Source organism: Mixophyes fleayi, chromosome 7 (assembly GCF_038048845.1).
Source record: "Mixophyes fleayi isolate aMixFle1 chromosome 7, aMixFle1.hap1, whole genome shotgun sequence".
In the NCBI taxonomy this organism is placed as follows: Eukaryota; Metazoa; Chordata; class Amphibia; order Anura; family Limnodynastidae; genus Mixophyes; species Mixophyes fleayi.
This window is the reverse complement of record NC_134408.1, coordinates 44,459,901-44,482,394: the sequence shown is the minus strand read 5'-3', so window position 1 is coordinate 44,482,394 and position 22,494 is coordinate 44,459,901. Positions and strand designations below refer to the sequence as shown.

The 22,494-nt window shown below is 38.7% G+C and overlaps 1 protein-coding gene across 3 annotated transcripts in view; it reads right to left on the bottom strand.

The window, feature by feature from the left end:
- Positions 1-22,494, bottom strand: part of MYH11 (myosin heavy chain 11) — a 95,266-nt gene that overhangs the window by 2,076 nt on the left and 70,696 nt on the right. For 2 of the 3 annotated variants that reach the window (XM_075179759.1, XM_075179760.1), the window contains 23 exons: positions 22,223-22,292; positions 21,319-21,479; positions 21,039-21,147; positions 19,211-19,342; positions 18,770-18,976; positions 17,672-17,809; positions 17,460-17,583; positions 16,700-16,871; positions 16,154-16,366; positions 12,609-12,753; positions 12,321-12,527; positions 12,087-12,191; positions 11,777-11,929; positions 10,917-11,165; positions 10,622-10,834; positions 10,209-10,421; positions 9,892-10,053; positions 9,575-9,703; positions 9,380-9,468; positions 7,830-7,953; positions 7,544-7,752; positions 5,759-5,867; positions 4,737-4,909 (listed from right to left, as the gene is read on the bottom strand). In XM_075179759.1, the coding sequence (XP_075035860.1) occupies positions 4,737-4,909; positions 5,759-5,867; positions 7,544-7,752; positions 7,830-7,953; positions 9,380-9,468; positions 9,575-9,703; positions 9,892-10,053; positions 10,209-10,421; positions 10,622-10,834; positions 10,917-11,165; positions 11,777-11,929; positions 12,087-12,191; positions 12,321-12,527; positions 12,609-12,753; positions 16,154-16,366; positions 16,700-16,871; positions 17,460-17,583; positions 17,672-17,809; positions 18,770-18,976; positions 19,211-19,342; positions 21,039-21,147; positions 21,319-21,479; positions 22,223-22,292 (3,606 nt within the window). Of the gene's footprint in view, positions 1-1,905; positions 1,939-4,736; positions 4,910-5,758; positions 5,868-7,543; positions 7,753-7,829; positions 7,954-9,379; positions 9,469-9,574; positions 9,704-9,891; positions 10,054-10,208; positions 10,422-10,621; positions 10,835-10,916; positions 11,166-11,776; positions 11,930-12,086; positions 12,192-12,320; positions 12,528-12,608; positions 12,754-16,153; positions 16,367-16,699; positions 16,872-17,459; positions 17,584-17,671; positions 17,810-18,769; positions 18,977-19,210; positions 19,343-21,038; positions 21,148-21,318; positions 21,480-22,222; positions 22,293-22,494 lie in introns of all 3 variants that reach the window. The other variant, XM_075179761.1, reaches the window with a different exon arrangement.

Genomic DNA, 22,494 nt, shown 5'->3' with positions numbered 1-22,494 from the left:
GTGATCAGTGAAATCTGATTAAAAGGACATCTCCTTTAAATAAATTTTTCTATAGTAGATCCAGTAAAAACAGATACACTGTATACACATTGCACATGATCCCCCTGTAATAAGATAGAAGTGGATTAGTGTGGAAGTAAATAAACTTTAACTGTGACATTAGGTTACAATGATTTAGTCCTGTAAGTTGAGGCCTACTTTTAAAAGGATACATTTTCTGCATGCATTTTGTGTTTGATTATAGTCATGTTACTGAGATAACCATGCATAGGTGTTTCCGATGCAGTTAATAATATGCAGTATTAGCAGGTTATCCTATAAGTGTTTGTTTGCTTGTATCCTAAAAAAAAAAAAAAAAAAAACACACCCTAAGGCTAACACCTTTTCTGTGTTCTAAGCACAATAATCTGTTATGTGGTTGCTTGGAGCTTGAGACATAAAATGTTGTTAAAATAATGCTAATGTTCCAGAATGGTGCCCCTGGGGTTAATCCATTAATATCTGCATTATTTCACTTGTTTGTTTTTCAAAGCATTATTTATAAGTAGAGCGTCCTATCCTGACTAATATAATAGTCTAAAAATGTATTTGTGTATAATTACTCGTCCCCTTTTTCCGTTTTATAGTTGTCCATTTACATCACATGGCTTCAAATCAGAGGTTGGTTTACAATTTCATAAAGTCATTAAAAAAAAAAAGTTTGCTTTAAGAATTCGGTAATGCTGATAATATCCCCATAAACTTAGATTAGCCAGGCATCTTGGATAATATGATATGCAAAAAAATGAGCATATTTTCAGAAGATCTAAATAAAACACTAATGTTATGGATGCGCTTGGGTAGTTTAGTGTATTAACACCATGGATCTTAACTGGTGCATTTTAGATCAGAATTATCCAAACAGTATTATTTTTTTAAATGTCTAATGCTTGAGTATTACCTTAAGGTCAACCCCTTTTTCCACTGATTGTACTCTCCCTCCAATGCATATGGATCCTAACAATTCCCAGCACAAGACCCTATTACCCAACCCGACTGGGGGCTATTGCTTCAGCATGCAGCAGTTTCAGGATAAACAGTGTGTAGATCCCAGGGCCCAGCATTAGCCTACCAAGGATTACCCTAGAACCTTTTCATAGCACATATGGTAATGTTATAATGACATAACCCAAATTATCTCAGATTACCCACAACATCTTGAAAACATAAAGCCTAATATTCTATGGCTTGTTCGGTGTTTGAAGCATTGTCAGGTGAGATTGTTCTTTGGTTCTTACTCAGTGCCATACTACTCTGAACACCAGGGATGAAAATGTCCTTATAATTCTCAAATATTTGCAATTAACCAGGGTGCCTGGATAATGTAAATATATACAGGAGGATAAGCATGCCCCAACAATCTCTCTTTTTCTTTTTTCTTTTCTCGCCCCAAGTTCCAAATTAAGTACAGTTAATTCTGACTTAATAGTGCTCATTATCATGCATGACTGAGACATTCCAACATGACAATGGAGAGATTGACATGTGTTAAGTTAGTTAAGTGCCATATACTGTCTGAAGTATGTCCATATAAGTGGAGAACGTTAGTCTTCATACTATAAATATTCCCTTATGAATTAGATGTCCAAGCCTTCAGATTTTGCAGGAAAAGGGTGGATGTTTAAAGACACATTGCATGTTTCATACTTCAAATGTTTTACCCCAATTGTATTTTAGTTGTTTTGAAAAATATTTGTTTTGCTCTTGCAAGAAGTCTATTTTTTTTTCTGTTGTAAGCACAATCCTATTTTTACGTGGTTGTCCAAAGACTTAGAGATTGAGACATACAATGTGTTTTTAACGAAAAAGCTTAAAGGTGGAAATATGCCCGTCCATGAGGAGCTGCAAAATTGAAGGCGTTGGTACCTGCTTAGTCATTGCGTAGGGTCCTGTGTCCCTCTGAAACAGAAAGTCTGCAGCTGTTATACTAGCACACCATAAAACGTTCACTTCAAAGCAAATAACAAAACAAGTACAATTTATTCTATTATTTTTTTTGTATGCTCCTTTAGCTCTATTTTGTCCCTATAAACCTTTGCGAAAATGAGGATGAGCAGCATAAAACAAACTATTTCTTCACAGTATTTTGTGATTGGAGTTGCAGTTTAATCAAAAGCATTTGTCTATAACCGTGGTTCTTAAATCAATGCACTTGAAATACATCAAAATAGGATATCAAAACAATTGTTGTAAGTGGCTGCCCGACTACCAAAGGCTGTGAGTGGTTACTTTTGCTGAAGAGGCCATGGGGCATAGTTTACACTTATCTATTGTTCCAGAATGGTGGGTCACCCAAAAGATATTGCACCAAGGATATTAAGTATTTTGGTGATTTTCATTTTACAACAAATAACGATCTGTAACCAGAGGAAGGGGATTATTTTTTTTAATTAACTACACACTGATGGAAATAAGCCAATGTTACCTTCACTCCACAATTCACATGGAAGAGGTTCTGGTGCTACCTAGCTGCCCCCAAAATGCTGTCTGTTGGCACACTTATAACACTTTGGCATTAGCATGCAGACCTGTAGTTAATGGGTGGTGAGACCGAGCTCTGCACAGCAGGGTGACGGCATATTACTGTGGCTTGCATTTTCAGTGTGTTAATGTTAATTAATACAAACACAGGTCCTCTATGTACTAAGCCATCATTCCTGCAAGGTACTTATGGGCCTGTATTTAATCAGAGTACACACAGTACAACTTCATTCACTATGGGGATGTCATTCAGCCATCAGCGAGTGACTTACAGGCACTATTCTCTTGTCACATGCTCATGTATATCTAAGTATAGAGCACATTTAGTCATGGAGTCATGGTATTTCTTAGTATAGAGCACAGTTTAAATCATGGAGTTAGAATAATAACATTTTAATCTCCAAAGTAGACAGGGTTTTCTTATCTCTGCTTGTCTCCTTATTAATATCTGTTAAAATTAGTTTGGCATTTGAGACATTACAGTGACGGCGCTGAATTGAATTTGTCTCTTTATTCGGCGTGTTAAGGGGAAATTAATTATTTTGTGATATTTTATGATCTTTCACACTTATGTGACTGCTCAAAGTGTATCATATAAAAGCATATCATGATTCCAAACGGCACATTATAGTCAGACTCGCTCCATAGGTATGAGTTCTAATAACAAGTGAAAGAACAATAATAACTTTGTGGTTACATAATGTTCTGTATAATTGTGCTTGACAGAATTTTTTTCGTTACTTCTCAAACTTAATGTCTTCTACCATACAAGGTAATGTAAATGATAGGATGTTGGATAACTTTGGCAGAGTAAACTGGCACACTTAATTCCCCTGATAATGTGGTCTAATAAGGGATTTGAGTGGTCATAGTGTGGAATAATAAATATATCCTCAAATGCCTCACTGCTTAACCATCTAATATAATGCGTCTTCATCTGCTGTTCCCACGCTCAGAAATGACCTTGCTTTTTTTTTTTATACATACTGGAAGGGGGGCATTTTATAGAGCATGTTACAATTAGTAAGGTGCCTTAGTAGAGGTATCACTTTATTGGCTATTATATTTTTGAACTTTGGACAAAAATATTGCTCTAAGGAGAATGTCCACTTCACTCAACAGTGATCTAACATGCTTTTTGCTTTATCTCTTTATTTTTTTCTTCTAACAGTATAATCCGTGTTGTCTAGTGGTTGTAGAACTGCAAGTCCGGACCTGCCTTACCACCTACTGAGGCACACTTGCTTGTGTAATACAAATTGAAATATACTGTCACACAATTCTTTTGTCTGTCACAATTGATTTGTTTACTTAAAAAGTCAATCCAGCCTCCTTAGTGAATGGAACCAACGTACATGAAACATTATTGCAGGAAGCTTGGGGGCCACAAGTGTCCCACAAGAGGTTCTCCTTTGGCCCTCTTTAACAATGCTCTACTTTATGTGTATTTAAGCTTGTTTCACTGAGGTGGAAGGTGTGAAGTCTGGCCAGGCAATTCAAACTGGAACTGGTTGCTGGGTTTAGCCCCTTCCATACCAATGTTTAATGAAACTGCCTGGTAATTATAAATTAAGTGTCTGGTGGCCATTTTTAGGCCCATTGTGGGTTTTCAAGTGATTATTTTATTTGTCTTTAAAATATTTATAATCGGATAAATAGTTGTAATATTTTATTTCTTTTTACAAGCTAGTTGTGATTAAATTTTCTATAGAAAATGTGTTATCCATCTGTTTGCAGAACAGCGTATGTATGTATGTATGTATGTATGTATGTATGTATGTATGTAATGTGCCCTCTGGTGGCTGAACACAAATCACACTGCCCTGATGAGAGGAGCCATTGCTGGAAATAGTGGTGCAACATTTCTGCTTAATATCTGAAACCTTATGTCTGAGCCTGAAAGCTTTCAGGCACCTATATACCCCCTGCACGTGCCTTTACATACAGCACCATCTACTACACCTCTATAACTGGTACTGCTTCCACTTGAGACTGTCGCCTGCAGCCTCCATTCTGGAAACTCAATAAATATGTGAATAAAATACCTAACAATGGTTTTTTGACTTAATTATTATCTTCATGAATAAAAACGTGATAGGATCCTAACATTTTTGAATATATATATATATATATATATATATATATATATATATATATATATATATTTAGACAAATACTTTGAGAAACTGGGAGAGCAGTGAATTTGGCTACCCCACCTGAGTTTGGTCTTAAGGCCACCGAGCTCCCTGGTCAGTGTCTCGTTACTCTCAGTGGCTTCATCCAGCTCTCTCTGCAATTTCCTGCGGGAGGCATTGAGACGTTGTGTTTCCTCCTCAGCCTCCTCCAGCTGCCGTTTCAGTTGCTTCTGTCGTACATTTCCCTTTTCGGCCTAAAAAGACAAAATTATTGTGCACAGGACTCAAACTACAAGTCTGAAGCTGGTATTCACGTCTCTGATAATTGTAAGGGACTATCTGTATGCAATGACTTTGAAAAAAAAACACCTTCCAATTATCCTTTGCTGGACGACTGGCAGAACAAAACCAACTTTAGTGGGCCATGTAAGTCAAAAGATCACCCCTCCTTTATTACATTAACACAACTAAAACTACTCAGTGGAGCATCACCACTGTGCCCAGATGGTGCACAGCTAGGGGTATAAAAAGTGGAGATGTTACTTATAGCAACCAATCAGATTCTAGCAGTCATTTAATTAGTACATTCTACAAAATGACATCTACAATCTGATTGGTTGCTATAGGTAACGTCACCACTTTTTGAAACCCACAGTTTAGTAAACATACCCCCTACTCTTGGGAGACTCTGTAAGCCACAGTTTGACCTCTGTGGATGGACAGGTAGAAAAATCTCTGGAGTTCCATTCTGCAAATTATGGCCCATGGCAGGGAACAGAGCTTGTTTTGAAATGCACAGCGGGCATTTACCTCTTCATAAATTACCTCCTCCAATCTCATTAGTAATAGCAACAGTGACACCCCATAGCTATAAAAAGGACACTTCATAAACTCACAGAGTTTGTTATATATTCCAGTCGTAGGAGTGGGCTATGAATTAGATAGCAAGACTACTATTACATCCAACATATGTACTGCAGTCATTAATAAAGTCATGTGACTTGAGAACATAGTAGGAATCATCAAAAAGTACAGGGTCTAGAAGATCACGCTTAAGCTTAACTCTACTCAGACTATCAAGTGGGACTAAACTGCAAGGTTACCTGTTCTTTGAACTGCTCGGCCTGTTTCCTTTCATCTTCAACTTGCAGAAGAGCCTCCTTAAGCTTTTTGTCTTTCTGGCGCAGAGATTTCACTGATGTCTGCTTGTCTCTGTAATTTGCAAAACAAAGCACTAAGGGTAAAGTGTGTGAGATCAATGCAGAGATGAAGTGTTTGTGGCTGCTGTTGAAGCTGGAATACAGTAGGTGGGATGGTGATGAAATGAACATTCTTAGCTATAAATGTGGAACCAGTGACATTCCTCCTAACATGTCATTTAGTCATAAAGGGATATATAGATAATTGTGAACAGATGCACATTTGCTTGTGTTTGTAAACTTACACCCACTCACTACAGCTAAATTCAGATGAAACGCAACCCACGGTATTTAGAAGCACTACAGAAAGCTAAATTCACAAAATACTGTGTGCGTGTTATTAATCTGAATTTAACCTGCACTAAACAGATAAAAGCGAATTGCTGAATGGTTGATGTGGTTCAGTGCAAATTTTGGAATTTATTGTTTATAAAATAGCATATTTTTTTTACATGTATGACCAGTTTAATGTCTATTTACTCATACACATTGCAAGGTCATTGCATATTTTTTTCCTATGACACAAATGTGCATGGCTTGCTGAATTAAAAAAGTCAGCTTTTTATACGAACACATTTAAACCTCCCACTCAGTACCTTTAAATTTTAATTTATTATGCCACTGTGTTGCTCCTTTAGTCCTCAATTAAACAACCTTTTAAAGGAAAAAAAATTCAGGTAGCCCAATGATCTAGCCCAAGGAAGCCCACTTGCCATATAAAAAAATATACCAAAACTCTGCACGTTTATGCCGGAATCTTGTATCAATGACTCCTTAACGCTCAAGCACTGGAAAACAATGGCTGATGTACCGGCTAAGTCATCTATAAATAATGTCCTAAAGGAGAATGGATACGAAGTACTTGGACTGATATCTCACTCCCCCCAAAAAATGGAATAATACTTTTCACTCCACCTCACTTTATTTCCATGGTTGTGGTCAGGAAGAGCACACTTCATACACATAGTGGATATGCTGTCATATACATACCTTTGGTCTGTAATGATTTTGTCATTGTCCAACGTATCACCCTAGCAACAAGATTTTGCATTGCTAAATCCTAGAAAAGCATTATACCTCCTATTATGATCAATTGAGATCCTTAATGAAATCCGGAGGATCCATTCCATGGGAGTGTTGTGTGTCCCTTCTTTCAGGCACAGTAAACCTATTCTCAGCAGTCTGGGTGCAGTTAGACGCTCTAGCTATCCATTAATGGCTCTCCCTGGACCTTGGAAGACTTATTCTGTTTTCCCTTCTCTCTCTCTTCTCCCATCCTCTCTCTTCTTTCTCTATCGTTACTACTTTTTCTCTTAATCCTATTCCTTTTTCCTTCTTACCTGACCACTCAAACATCTGGCTTATTATAATACATATAATAGAGTGGCTTCTTAACAACCTCTATTATTTGAAACATTTAATTGTATAACACTCACTTTATTATTTTGCTCACCCTCTATAAGAAGATATGTCTACTGTTGGCCATTCCTATATTGTTATCTTCACAGTTTTGAATAAACATCATTGTTTGAAATACAGATGCCACAGCCTTTTGCACTATGCCGTCCATTTGTAAATGACTGCCAATGTCTCCTCGTCATCCATCATAACTCTGGTTACTGAAATTGTGAATGTCACTTACAATGTTGTATTCTGCCTGAATATCTGGTACATCCTGACACAACCTACCTGCCTTCCTGTTCTAACTGTTCCTCCAGCTGAGAGATCTTGGCTTCCAGAGCAGTGATGCTGGATTTAAACTTGGACTTAACAGAGCCCTCCATTTCTTGCAGTTTGCTCTTGAGTTCTTTGTTCTGTCTCTCCAGCTGCTGGCGTGCGCTCTCGTTCTTCTGGGCAGTGCTGCGCTCAGCCGCCAGTTCATTCGTCAATTGTTCTGTCTGCAAACAGAGATGGACATGGTCTATTGCAGACAGTCCCATTCTAGTAACATGTAAAGAAGCGCTGTGAGACCTACCTGCTGCACTGCTTTCCTCATCCTGTCACTCATGCCCTCGATGTTAGTCTGTTCCTCCTCCAACTCCTCCTCTAGCTGAGCAATCCTGGCTTCCAGGCGGCGCTTGTCATCCTGGAGAGCGGATCTAAGAGCATGAAATGTATCATTATATATTATATCATTAAAATACTTTCATAGTAAAGAAATACATGATGTAGATGGAGCATCCATAAAACACTAACAACAAAATTATGAATGTAATAAATTTACATATGCATCTTGTTACAATATATTGTGAGCTTAATTGGGGAAGTTCGCATTCAGGGAATTCTATTGTCTATGCAGTTTGACTTAATTATGTTATCTGTAGTCATCTCCAAGGCAATGAAAGTAAACACATCTGTTTGGGCATTCCTCTTTAAGACAGTTACAGTGTTTTAGGGTTTTTTTCTTTGGGTGGGGAGATATTATTAAGGTAAATGGACTTTTTCATTAATGTGGGACAGTCATCCTCATACAATGTGTCCATAACATAATATTAATATATTAAAATCCAGGTTACAGTCGTCAGATGTACTGACTAGAATTGCATTTGTACCATGATTTGAATACTGCATTGGTGGATCTTTACACTCCTTAGGATATTGTGTCTCCAGTAACTCTGTATGTTAAATGAAAATAGACATGTATGTGATTATTCTATGTCATGTACTACATATTTTCACCCCCTTTCTCTTTTTATTTTCTGTTTTGATTCCTTGTATTCCTACTTTTTATGTTATATGATATACCTGCCAAGAAATGTATAACTTACTTTATTATAGCAAAACCTAACAAAATGTAAGTTTAAAAGAAAAAACAAATCATCGGACTGGTTGACTACCTGCTGTAAGTCACCATCTGTTGTTTTTCCTTGACTCTGTGTACATAAATTTAAAGTAAAATATTGTATTGAAATACTTGTGCTCTGATTGCTTGTATACGTCAAAGGGAAGGGAAAACTTATGCACTGGTATTGTGTGCTTAAAAAGCTTACTAGGGTTTTGATACATTACTTAAATTCTCCTAGAAACCCCCCTACTTCTAGGCTGCATAAAGCGAAATGCAAGAAAATGGCTATTGTTGGATACCCGACCAAATAAATTGTAGCCACTTAATAAACAATTTAAACACTATGGGGCATATTCAATTAGTTTCCGGGATCACAGCTATGTGCGGTCGCCCCCTTCCCGATACAGTTACACCACAGATTTCCCTTCGCACCCCATAGGGTTGCGAAGGGAAATCTGTGATGTGGCAGTACCGTAATAGCACATTATGTGCTTGGCCGCAAATGATGATGATACATTAAGCCCAAGTACAGTGTCTGTATCTTCCCTGTAACTACATCCACCAAGCCAGACATGTTTCATCAGCATGAATAAATAAGAGGATACCCATTCTCTGCACAAAATATGTTTTGTGCAATATTTAATTGAGTATTAACTGTCTCCTATATTTATGCAATTGTAGGAGGCTCCATGATGTTTAGTTCTAGAGAGCTAGTAATAACTCATTGACACGCTCCTTACTTTCCAGATGCACTTCCTGCAAGTTCTTCTGCCAGTTCTTCCTTCTCCAAATCAGCTTGCTTTCTTGCCCTCTCGGCAGCAGCCAAGTCCTAGGGGAATAAATATCATTTATGAGGTTCTGGGACTATTTATATTTTGTCATGAGGTCATTGTTTCATTTTCTTTCAAAACTAAGCCATCTTCTTTGAGTTTTACCTCTTGCAGTTGCATAAGCTCAGCTTCTAAGCCCTTGGCCTTCTTCTCATTCTCCCGTGCGGTAGCAAAGATCTCCTCCCGGGCTGCACGAGCATCATCAAGATCTCTTTGGAAGTCTTTCGTCTGAGCCTGAAATGTATGAAGCCTTGCACTAAAATCTGCATATGTAATATATAAATATATATTAATGCCTACCACGTGGTTAAAATGACATCTTATTTGTATATTGAAAGTGGATCACAAGATGAATCTGCAGTAATTGTACAGCCCTATTTTTTGAAATTGTAAGTTATTTTAACTTATCTGATTATACTAACCTGTAACTTCCTAAGTTGTTTGATAGCTTCATCCCGACCTTTGTTAGCAAAGTCAACTTGTCCTTCTAAGTCCTTAAGGTCAACTTCTAACTTCTTCTTGGCTGCAGCTGCTGAGGTTCTCTGTTTCCGTTCATCTTCCAGTTCTGTTTCGTACTCATGAACCTTGGAAAGAGAAAACGTTGTTCACCCGAGTGTGTCTGTTCTTCTGTTTAACAATGTAAACATATCTTCTGATTTACAAAGAATATAAAACTCCAATAATTCACTAATCTCTGGCATCCATAACGTAACAAAGCATTCTCCATTATGTGCCTTACCTGTTTAACCAGCTGCCTTCTCTTCTCCTCATTCTGCTCATCTCGAGCTTGTAAATCTCTTTCAAACTGTGCTTTCAGAGCCTGCATGTTGACTTCCAGCCTAAGTTTGGCATCTTCTGTTGCTTGGAGCTCATCTTCTAGCTCCTCTAACTGTGTCTTCATCTCTTCAACTTGTTGCTCGAGGGTTCGCTTGGATTTTTCCAAATCATGGACCTTTGCACAGAAAACCCAACTTTGATCATTCAATTTCATAAGTCAATTAGACAATGATAACTTGACTTAAATGATTACAGAGTAAGGTTACTGACGTGATCTAATTTTTTTAATAGTTTGAATAGGACTATGATCTTTAATCATAAACTGTTTGTTTATCAGCACATGGTTAGGACCGTTACACAATCTGTATTACTTACATTCTTGCCTACATCATCCTTGGAGCTGACCAAGTCCTCCATCTCGGCCTTCAGTAGTTTATTCACTCTCTCAAATTCTTCTTTAGATTGTAAAGCTTCATCAAGAGCTCTGGACAGGGATAATGCTTTAGTTTCCTTCTCTCTGGCCTCTGCCTCTGCTCGGTCTCTCTCATCTGCATATTTTGAGGAGATGTTTTTTTCCTCTGCCAACATCTGTAACACAAAATATATAATCAGATATTCATGAAGAAAAAACTAAATAGTGTAATTTCCAGTAACATTTATTATGGCACACCTGATCAAACTTCTTCTGTTTCTTCTCCAGGTTGGACACAAGTTGTCGCTGATTATCCAAGTCAACTACAAGATCCTCAAGTTCCTGTTGTAGTCGGTTCTTGGTCTTTTCCAGTTTGTCGAAAGCAGATGCTTTCTCCTCAAACTGCTGGGTCATACCCTCAATGTCTCTCTGGAATTTCTTCTTGCCTTCTTCCATTGACTCTATAGTGGCAGTAAATTCTTGCAATTTCCTCTTGGAATCTGAGAGCTGAAACAGCAAACTAGTGAGTATATGATAAGTTAAGTGCAGTAAATGATAATTTATTATAACACCATTCACTACATACTTTTTAAAAAGCCTTTCCCTAAACTAGTAAAATATGGTAGATCCTTCACCAGGATCTCAGTGGTTATCAAATTACTTACCCCAGATGTTCATTATATTCTCAAAGCAGCTGCATCTGGAGGATTTTGCGAATGAGCGTGGCTTGTGCAGGTTGTCCAGACACTTTTGAGTGGATGAGCCACAGAATCCCATGGTTCGTTCAATCAGCAGGGTCTGAACAAGCTACTCCAGCATGATCTGCTTTGCTGCCTAGAGCCTAGATTGAGTGGGATCCCTTTACTGGGATCGCTGTAGTTTTTCTAGTTGGAAGGAGGGATTTTATAAATGAAACTTGTTAGGTGACTGGAGTTATACTTTAACTTATTTATTAAAATCTGATTATATGACATTCCTATTATCCTGCTAATTGAGCTCTAATTAAAAGCAGTGACTTTATAGCTAGCCTGCACTAATGAATATGTGTCATGTGTGCTGCATATAAAGCATTTCTTATGACTCCTACATGAACTCTAGCATTATTCTGGCCCCATTACCTGAATATTCAGTGTGGAGATGTGACGTTCCAGGTTCTGCTTGGCCTCCATTTCTTCATCCAGTTGTTCCTGGACACTGTTCTTCTCATCCTCTACCTGACGGAGCTTGGTGGCCACATTCAGCTTCTGGCGAGTCTCTTCTTGTAGCAACTCCTACAAAATCAAATTTATTTATCTATTTAGAAAAGTCCATTCAGAATACACATCTAAAAAAGTATGTATAATATAGTGTGTGTGTGTGTGTGTGTGTGTGTGTGTGTGTGTGTGTGTGTGTGTGTGTGTGTGTGTGTGTGTGTGTGTAAGAACTTGCATGAGAGTCCTGGAGCTGAGATCCCAAACTTGCAACATCTTTGGAAAGCTTAATGGACTTGGTCTCTGCTTCGCTGAGTAGAACAGTAACGCTTTCCAGTTCCACCTACAGATAAAAGAACACTTGTATAGTAAACAAAGAGGAGAGGTAGCACTGGTGGTTAAAACAATTGAAAATGGGGGTTTCCAAAGTGAAAGTGCTTCAATTCATTCATTTTATTTTGCACATCTCTACCTGTACTCTGTGTGACTTTTCTGTCAGCTCATTTCTGGCCCGTTCTCCTTCAGCATACTTAGATTGTAGCTCTTGCAATTGGACTTCAAGCTTCTTCTTTTTGTGTTCTACATCTTGCTTGGCCTGGGTTAGTGACCGGATTTCTATCGTGAGGTCAGAGTTCTCCTTCTCCAAACCTTGTTTGCTCTTTTCCAAGTTGACTTTAACCTAAGGGCAGGGAACACATGATCTCATTAAATCACTTTGCTAATGAATGCAACTTTAGTGCTTCTAATGAAGAACTCTTACCCTTTTCACTTGTTCCAGTTGTTCTGTTAACTCTTCAAAAGCTTGAGTGTGTTTCTGTCGCATTTCTTGAACCTGGGCTTCGTGTGTTCTTGTCTCCTCCTCTAATGCCCTCTTCAGCACTGTTACCTCTTGTTCTCTCTTTGCTCTGTGATGGAATACATACTTTACTTACTGTATATATACAACATGCTATAAGCCTATAATTAATAACTATTATGGCTGTCACAGTTTGACTACGAGGGTGCCGCATACTGATATTGACACTACTAGGCAGGGAGGCACGGAGTCTAACGCTGCCCCCGTTATTCACCAGGGACCCCCGCAAGGAGGTTCGGGCTTGGCTGCGTGAGGTGCACAAGTCGCGGTTCTCCCAGATAGTTAACAGTGCAGCGGGAGAGAGCAGGAATGGTCGTACAGTCCGGGTCAGGTGCCAATCGGTAGCGGAGTACAAGGGGGTGATGCAGAGGGAAGGTCAGAAACGAGCAGAGGTCAGAATCCAGGTAATAAAATGGAGCCAAACCGCAGGGCAGAGAGAGAGGTCAGAAACAAGCCAGGAGTCAGGAACCAATGGATAATAATAGGAGCAGGGAAGCAGGAGATAGCACGCTGGAGTTGGTGAAACCAATACTCTGGCACAGACAGGTGGGAGGAGGTATCATATAAAGCTAAACATTGCCCCTGATAGGTGGTGGATGATTTTGGAGGTCAGATGCACCTGACCGCGGACATGCCGAGAGCAGAAGCGTCCCGTTGCCTGGCATCGGGATGCTGGGCTTCTGCGCATGGCGAAAACCGGAAGTGCATCCCGTTGCTAGGCGATGGGACGTACTGTGCCCGGAGAAACAGGCATCCGTCCCCAGCATCTATGCACAGTGCGGAGATGGCGCCTGCCAATGGCTTTTATTGCCACGTCATCTAAAACTATGCACATCACCCAATAATAATTGATAAAAATTGCATTATCACAACACAAACATAAATTTAGTGTAACTGTCATAGAAATAGATGGACCTTTATTTTTTTTTTTTTCTTTTACAAAAAGGGGGGCATGAATATAGCAGAAGTCCTATTTTCAGGGCTGTAGCCCTTCCAGTTGACCAAATAAAATCTTCATGGATAAATCTTAAAAAAAATCTTAAAAAAAAATAGTTTTACTTCAAACTTCAGTCAATCAGTAAGGATTTTGGGGAGAATCTATTTGGGGAAAAGTGACTAATTACTAACGGCACAGAGACTTTCACAATGGTGCCGGAACGGCAGGAACAGAACAAGCACCTAAAACTTCAGTGCATAATTCTTGAAGAAATTAGATGGTGATGTCTAGCTTCCTAACTAACCAAGGGTTATCAAAACTGAAGTCTGTAACGGGGAAGTCACTGGAATCCATTGTCTATGCAAATTGTTACAGACAGTGGATAAGTTAACTTTGGGTGTTGACCCCCTGTGCTGCTAGCAGTTGACTCTGGCTCACTTGGGGCACAGAGTCTAATGGGTAATGGGTTTTCACCAGTGTAATGGACCTCACTGTGAACAACCCAGAGTCTAGAGCCCTTGTGCTAATCCAGCTAGGCAGCAGCTGTTAGTGCTTGAAGCAGATAAAAGTGGGTTGTGACACAGAGACGTAGGAGACCGGCAGAGCTCAAGACGGGTGGACAGGTAAGATTACAAGTCAGGCTCACAAGTATACAGGGAGAAACCAGCCAGGTCAGAAACAAGAGATCAGAACAGTAAACAGACTGCAGGAAGAAGGATAGTCCGGAAGAAATCAGGGAAATAATGGCTAATCAGATAAGCACATAGTCAATAGTATAAAACAGCAAAAAATACCTTTTGCTCACATGTGCGCAGAACATGCTTTTAAATCCAGCACCTTTATTTAGTGCAAAGCCAGCATGTAGTTGTTTATTAAAGGCCTGATTCATGTTAGGATGCACGACCATTTGGGTAGCGTATCTTGCATAAAATAGCTCTGCGCATGCTCAGAAACGGACCTTACACCAAGGAATGCAATTACATGCAATTCCTATTTGAAAACAAGTGACATTTGCGACTGCCTACGATTTGAGAGGTGGAATTATGTGAAGGGGTGGACTTACGTAGCACAGGTACCGTAGGGCGCATCGAGGGCAATCCAACGCAGGTGCAGCTGGGTTTATCATAAGCACGCTTGGATTCACCCATATCATTTGTACCAACTACAGGGGAGGTGTAAGTGCTAATTGATAGTCATGACTGTCAACAACATAGTCTTTGTTTTATAAAGTACACGTATGCGTGCCACTAGCTATCACAGAATGTGTGTATGTATGTAAGTAAGATTGACTACTAAAAGGCATTGTATGTGCAGAACACATTAAAAGCATCTTTATGTATTTAATGTTAAAAATAAATAAAAAGATATATATTTTTTTACATCCATATTTTTATTAATGATCACACTGTTAAGAGTTGTTCATTTATTTTATAATATAATTTTTGTTATGTGTTCTGATGTGCCCTTATATTGCACATACGCTTGGGCGTATCGAGCACTCTGTTCTTTCTGTCTACATATGGCAAGTACTCTGTAGCCAGACCGTACTTACACCCAGATTGAAATGGAAACAAATCGTGAGATACGCTTGGATTTGAATACAGGTGGAACTATGCCCAAGATCAGGGCTCCGTTTTAAAACACAACTTATGTGCAAGTTGTGTTCAGACTTGAATTAGGCCCTTAGGGCACAAAACATGATAAACAGGAACATGTGCACTGTGTGTCTAAGCCCAGGAGCAAGGAACCAGGTAAAGGTAACAATAAAGTAGGGCTTCCATGAGTCCTAGTTTTCACTACAAGAAACCTGTTACTTAGCTCCTAGTATTCATAGCGGGAACAGGGTTCTATTTTTTTTACTGTATTTGTTGCCAGCAACAAATACAGCAATATGTGGCCTTTATGGATTAATTAAATGTATTTTCTTGTCCCAAAATGATTAAAGTGACAAGTTAGTGGAAATACAAACTCTTAAAGACAGACTCGTAAAATTGGAAAGTGTCTATGTAACGTTCACGACCAATGTGGCTGTGCCTACCTGTGTCTCACCATGTAGTGTACTGGACAGCTTCCAATCTGTCTAGTCCCTCTCTACTACATGGTATAACACAAAGGGGCAAAGACTCATAAATACAATAAAATACATACCTTTCACATATCAAAATGACATTTTTGTATTAAATGTACGTCTCCAAAAATGTCATACCAATGTAAACATCTCCTTAATTTACCATATATGAAGACCAGTTGGCATATTTATTTGGACTTTTTCACTTTAATGGATTATTTCCCAAATGGACCCCTATTTATTCCAAGCATGATTCAATTCCCTTTCCCAATTACGTCTGCTGGATATTTGTCCCAAATTACTATACTCAAGAAGATTTTTTAAATCCTTTTATGTACTTAAGTGTTTGAGATGTGCAGTCACCACATCTCCTCTTCATCGGCAGGCTGTACATATCATATATATAACCTTACACTATATGCAGTGAGTTAGTGATATACCCACCGGAGCTCTTGCTGTGTTGCTGTGCTGTCAAGTGTGTCCTCCAGCTCTGTCTTCAGGGCTTCCAACTCTTCACCCAAGTCCCTCTTTTGCTTCTCTGCCTTGTTTCTCGCTGCTCTTTCTGACTCCAAATCCTCCTGGAGGTCAGAAATATGAGACTCCAACTCACGGATTTTTTTCAGTGCATTATTTTTCTGGGCAGTTTCATCTTCAAGTCTACAGGTGATATAAAATAGTATTAGGGACATGTGCTCACACTATATCTCTAAGTACAGTACAGTATCATCCTGACTTCATATAATGCCAACCATGCAATGCAAAGATATTGATGCTCCTCGTCTTTCATGCTATTATTCTGGGACACATCCTACAAATGCTGCCTTCGGCTTTCTATGTCTGTTTCTCACTTACTAAAGAGCAACCAAACAACCCTTTCACTGTTACATTTCTAAACTAATCATATCCCCTTATATTTAGTCTCTTATACATAAACCCCTCAGCCCTGTAGACATTAGCGTTCTTGCTTGGCAGCAGAATATAATTTGTCACCTGGCGAGGGCAGCCTGTAGTTCCTCTTCCTTTTTGGCTAGCTGTTGTTTGAGCTCAGCAATCTGTGCTAGCAGATCTGCAATTTGCTCATGAAGGTCACTCGATTCCCCTTCCAGCTTTCTCTTTACCTTCTCCAGCTCTTGTCTACTTTTCTCTTCTTTCTTTAGACGCACTAGAACAAGGACAGAGAGAGGTCACCTTATCTGTGTGGAGTTTGTATGTTCTCCCCGTGTTTGCGTGGGTTTCCTCCGGGTGCTTCGGTTTCCTCCCACACTCCAAAAACATACTGGTAGGTTAATTGGCTGATATTAAATTGACCTTAGTCTCTGTCTGTCTGTGTGTGTATGTTAGGGAATTTAGACTGTAAGCCCCAGTGGGGCAGGAACTGATGTGAGTGAGTTCTCTGTACAGTGCTGCGGAATTAGCGGCGCTATATAAATAGCTGATGATGATGATGGTGCAACACAAAAGGCAATGTTGTGAGGTCATGCACATGCTTTTGTACTCTTGGGTTCTCACTGTAGGTAGTTTAAACATAACATCAAATGGATACATCCAAACCAAATGCAGTGGTCTCAGGAGGTCTATTGTTTGGTACATGTATGTGTGGTTTTCAAATAATAAGCACAACATATTCATTCATAATAGTAATAATATCCTTGCAGCTTTCTTTTATTTTCTGCTACTGTGAATATGCATATATTATTATTATTCAAGTAGTGCCAGTGAAATAAAGAGTTTGTGGCTGATGATGTCATACCTTCCAGTTCTGAGATCATAGATTCGTGTTTGTTTTTTAATTTAGTCAAGTTCTTTGCTTTTTCCTCTTCTTCTGCCAGGTTGGACGTTAGGTCGCTCACTCTCTCCTCTAGCACCTTTCTTTCCTGTTTTCCAAAAAAGAGGGAAATGTCTATGCTGTAACTACAAAAAAATGGAGCATTTAAGTGACATAAGTCCTAAATCTGTTTATACCTTAACTAACTTGTTGTTCGTATCATCCATTAAGAGAACATCATCTTCCAACTTCTTTATCTTGGCCTCCGCAGTCACTTTCTCCAGTTGCAGCTTCTGCCTGGCTGCTTCCTCTTCCTCTAACTGCTCCTCCAGATCCTAGAAGAGAACCCATGATACCGCGGTATAGATACACAGGTGTTCTTGCACTTTTCCACATGCATGCTCATTTAAATAAACATAATATAAGTGGTTATTGGAAATTAGTATTTCTAATTAGTTTACCCCACTCCTTCTAATTTTTAACTTTACAATCGAAATATCTTGTATGTTTTATTTCCCAAACTGCCATAATGCCCAATTGTCAGTCCTTTAGACGGCCCCTCGTTTGGACCGAAATCCCATAGTCCCTCTTTCCGTGCAAACTGTCCATCTTTATCTGATATATCGGTCTGCATTGATAAATTGGTTCTCAATAGTGTTGGTTTGTCTCTTGAACATATTACAGTGTCCGTCTTGTTTCTTGTTATGCATTTTAGTACTTTTTTATTTTAATTCAAAAGATATATGTTTGACTTTTGACATGAGTTCCAATCCCTTCTGATAACTGCAATGAGCTGGTAGTGTTCCATTGTAATGTACCAACTACGCAAATGTCCAATGCACGCATGTGACAAGAGCAAGGCATGATGGGGAATACAAAACAAGTGGAGCAAAATCAAGGTGGTTTAGGCTGTAACTGAATTTAGGTAAAAGGATAAACCTAATATAAAGCTGCAGTGGACAACATGGCTAACTCTGTCTGTCCCCCAGAATTCCATAGGAAGATGCTAAGACTGCAAAAAAGCAAAGTTATCCCAAGGTAAGAACCACCATCTGATTTTACACATTCATCAACCAGGTTTTGCTCTAAGCCAGAGCCTGAATCAGACTTCTGTACATAAATTACCAAAGCCTGTGCATTATTACAATTATTTTAGCTTTTGCAGTTTATTGAAGAGGTGTTTAATGGTGTTTTCCCACTAATCTGTTTTCCTATTTCCCTCAATTCATGGTTGGTATTTTTGAGAAGAACGTCGAGCAGGCCTATTGGCAGGAATATGGTGAATATCTCAATACCTGCATCTGCTGCAACATTTTCTTCTTCTCTGCTTGTAACTGCTGTCCACGATCCTCTTCCTCTTCCATCCTGGCTTCCATCTCATGGAGAATCTCTTCCAACTCTTGTTTCTTGGCTTGTAACCGTATCCGCAACTCTTCTGCTTCAGCGTACAACTCTGTCTCAGCCTGAAGTTGCTCTTGGAGGAGATTCTTCTCTTCTGTCAACTGATTGAACAACGGATAAACACAACTGTGAGACCAACACTAGTAGATTGCAGATAGTTCTTCATAACTCTTGGTCAATGTGTGAAGATTGAACTTAGCAAAAAATTGAAAACAAGTATTAGTCTAGTTGTTTTGAAGGGCCAATAGTATTTCTTACTATATACAAATAACTGCATTTGGACGTTTTCTAATTAATAGATTGTTTTGTTAATAAACCAATTTACTTCAATATACCTGGATGTGTTTCATCTGAATCTCTTTCAATTCAATCTCTGTTCTGTGGAATCTCTCATTGACTCGTTGAAGCTCATCATCCTTGGCTTGCATTTCTTCTTCTTGACGGGTCACTTGCAGGAGTGGCTTCACCTAAAAAGAGATTGATGATAAGCATGAGAACATCTTAAAAGAAACCTGGTAACACATGGTTTGATAGTGCTCTCAACACATAATTTAGTCAGTTTCTGGTTCTATGAGTTTTTTGCAAATGATGCGAATCAACCCATTCATTTTTATCCAAAAAAAACAACACATTTTTTAATATATGTCCTCAAATGCAATTATTCCATTGAATTAAATAAATTTTATATATGTGTATTCAGCATCAAGAAATATAACTTAATAGTGCTCATACAGGGACATTTGTGTGACTACAGCTTTTTGGGCTCCTGTGCAATATGCCAATTGGTCCTCTAAATTACTGGTAACACATGTATGGGTAACACAAAGCAATTAAACTGGGTTCATGTGACTGTTTAGAGACCAGACTAAACAAAGAACAATTACCAGGGGTAGATTTACTAAATGATGAAACCACGTGTTTTCTACATTTATTTCTGGTGATTTTAAAACCGCCAGATTTACTAATGGCTAAACCGCCTGAAAACTACAGTTTAACAAGATACAAGCAGTAAGATTTAATAAGCTGATGTTTGACAAACCGGCAAGAAAAACCACCAGCAAATCAGCAAGAATAAAAGAGGTGGTTGAGAGAGGTGAGATTGCTCAGACCGCACGCTTCACACATACATTCTCCTTAGAACACTGCAAATACACACATTTCGCAAACAAAAACTTAACAGAGCTGAAATCAATCCCATGGATGGAACGCTGACTTTAGAAATCAGGTAAGCAGGTATAACCGTTTATTTTACATCTGTTATACCATTAAGACACCATGGGGTAAATGTATCAATATGCCTCTTCCGCGATTAAATTTCAAGCGGCGCTGCATTGTAAAGGGAAGTTAACCCTTTACAATGCAGCGCCGCTTGAAATTTAATCGCGGAAGAGGCTGAACATGCTGGTGTTGAAGAACCCGCATATTGATACATTTACCCCCATGTTTACAATTCTACATGTCTAACATATTTTGCTTTGTGTTTCTTAATTGCAAAATATTTGATAACTATAAACTTGACTATACTAACAACTAATTGGATAACATAAATTAGAAACCCTGTTAGATGTTACTCTTATTTTACTTTACTTATTCTTTCTGATTCATTGCAATTACATATTGTCACAATATGGATCTCCTATTGTCAGCAGAATGTCAAAAACTGAATAACAGTAACTGCTGTTATTATAGTATATCGTACAGTGCCGAAACAATAAAAATATTTTGGAAGAAAATGGCTTCAGGTTATTTCAGTGTGTGATATCATGTAAGGAACAGTCTTTAGTGACATTATAAAGTAATCGGTGCGACATCTGGATCTGTTCTGTCCCGCCTCTTGGTATTGGGCTGGTAGTTAAGCCCAGAGGCGAACTAGCGAGCTGAGGGCCCCGATATAGGGAAGTGGGGAGGGGTGGACCGGGGCCTACAGGTCGCTTGTTCCCCAGTGCAGCGGGTCCCATTATCTCCATGGGCCCAGTGCACTGCACCTGCTGCACTAAAGGTAGTTTCGCCACTGGCTCCACAAAATAACTCATATATGACCTGGGGCCCTTCAGTTCACTTGTCTTGCTATAGAATATTAACATAAATAGAGGAAATGTTTTGCTTTGCTCAGAAAACAGGTAAAGGATTGCCTTAACATATAATGGAGCACTACACACTTACTTTGGTGAACAGTCTCCACCATTGCCAGTTTCTGAGCTTCAGATAAGCAGCACAGTTTCTCTGAATCACTCTCATTGCTGTTAGTTGCTGCAGTTTCTTTGCGAAGGCCCTGAGAAGGTAAAGCATATCTATAGTTCAAACCTTTACATATAGAAATGAGCGGATTGCACAAGTGGGTGAGCAGATTCCATAAATGCAGGCTATGTAAGATTTGCGTGCATTAGCTGTGCAGCTAGGAACAGTGTTGTGTACAGTATTGCTATTTCACATTGTTACGTACTTTCTTGCAAGGTAACCACGACTTTGAGCTTGGAAAGCAATGATAATATCTGTGATCTTCAAGTCTCGTTCTTCTTCCAGATGGGCGAGGACACCTGTCCTGAAGAATATCTTACTTTGGCCAACCCTGAACAGATTGGGGTCGAGTTCCAAGGCTTTGATCTAAAAAATAAAAACACACAAAGGTATAAATGTAAAACAATAATATACACGCACACGGTGGTCAAAGTGGAAATGTAGAAGTGGCAGTATAGCAAATATAAGTGAAGGGAATTTGATATTGTCTTACAATGAAGGCAGTAGGAGAAGTGATGGTATGTCATGCCACCATAGTATACCTCCCTACCCCCCACAACATTGACCACTGCATTTACTGTTATAATATTTACAAATGACCAAATGGTAAGTTTATCCATATAAAATGACTAGTCACCTTATCAAAGAAAGGATAAAAAAATATCTAAAGATTGACATGAACGGCAAGTATAATAATAGAGAGAGGATGCAGTGCAGACTCCATTTTGGCTTGAAGCATTTCTGTATCAACCTAGGCACTAAGTCTGATCCTAGCTTACTAATATAGTATAAAACAGATCCCACTTTCAGGAATATAGGTTTGTCAAGTTGAAAAGGATGCTCATGAAAGAAGTTCGAAAAAAAAAAAGAAAAAACAATAACCTTAAAACAACTCACTTATGTGTGGATATCATGAATCCTGTATAACTCTATCTCGTTCTGTGCGTTCTAGAGTGCAGAGTAGATGGTGTCTGCCTTTCATAGGTTACATGAAAGATTGCATGCACACTCTCACACAAGATATATGTTTATATGTATAGAAATATAATAATAAAAAAAAAAAAATGTAAACTGTGTTTCACTATTGCTGGTTTTGGTTCTGTCCTTACCATGATTACACAGGCCTGTTTACCATCCATAAAACCTTTTGGGATAGCACCAGCAGCAAGGATTTCATATCTGTAATGCAAAGCCAATTCACATTACATATAACTATATTGTTTTTTGTTTTATCACTGTGTGACAGTTATTCAATACATAACATAGATGCATTCTGGATAAGGTTTTTTTTTTTTGTAAATTGGAGCACCATGCTAAATAGCTAAAAAACTATATTTAAAACACATCCCTGTCCTTTGTATTGCCATCCTCATTAAATTAT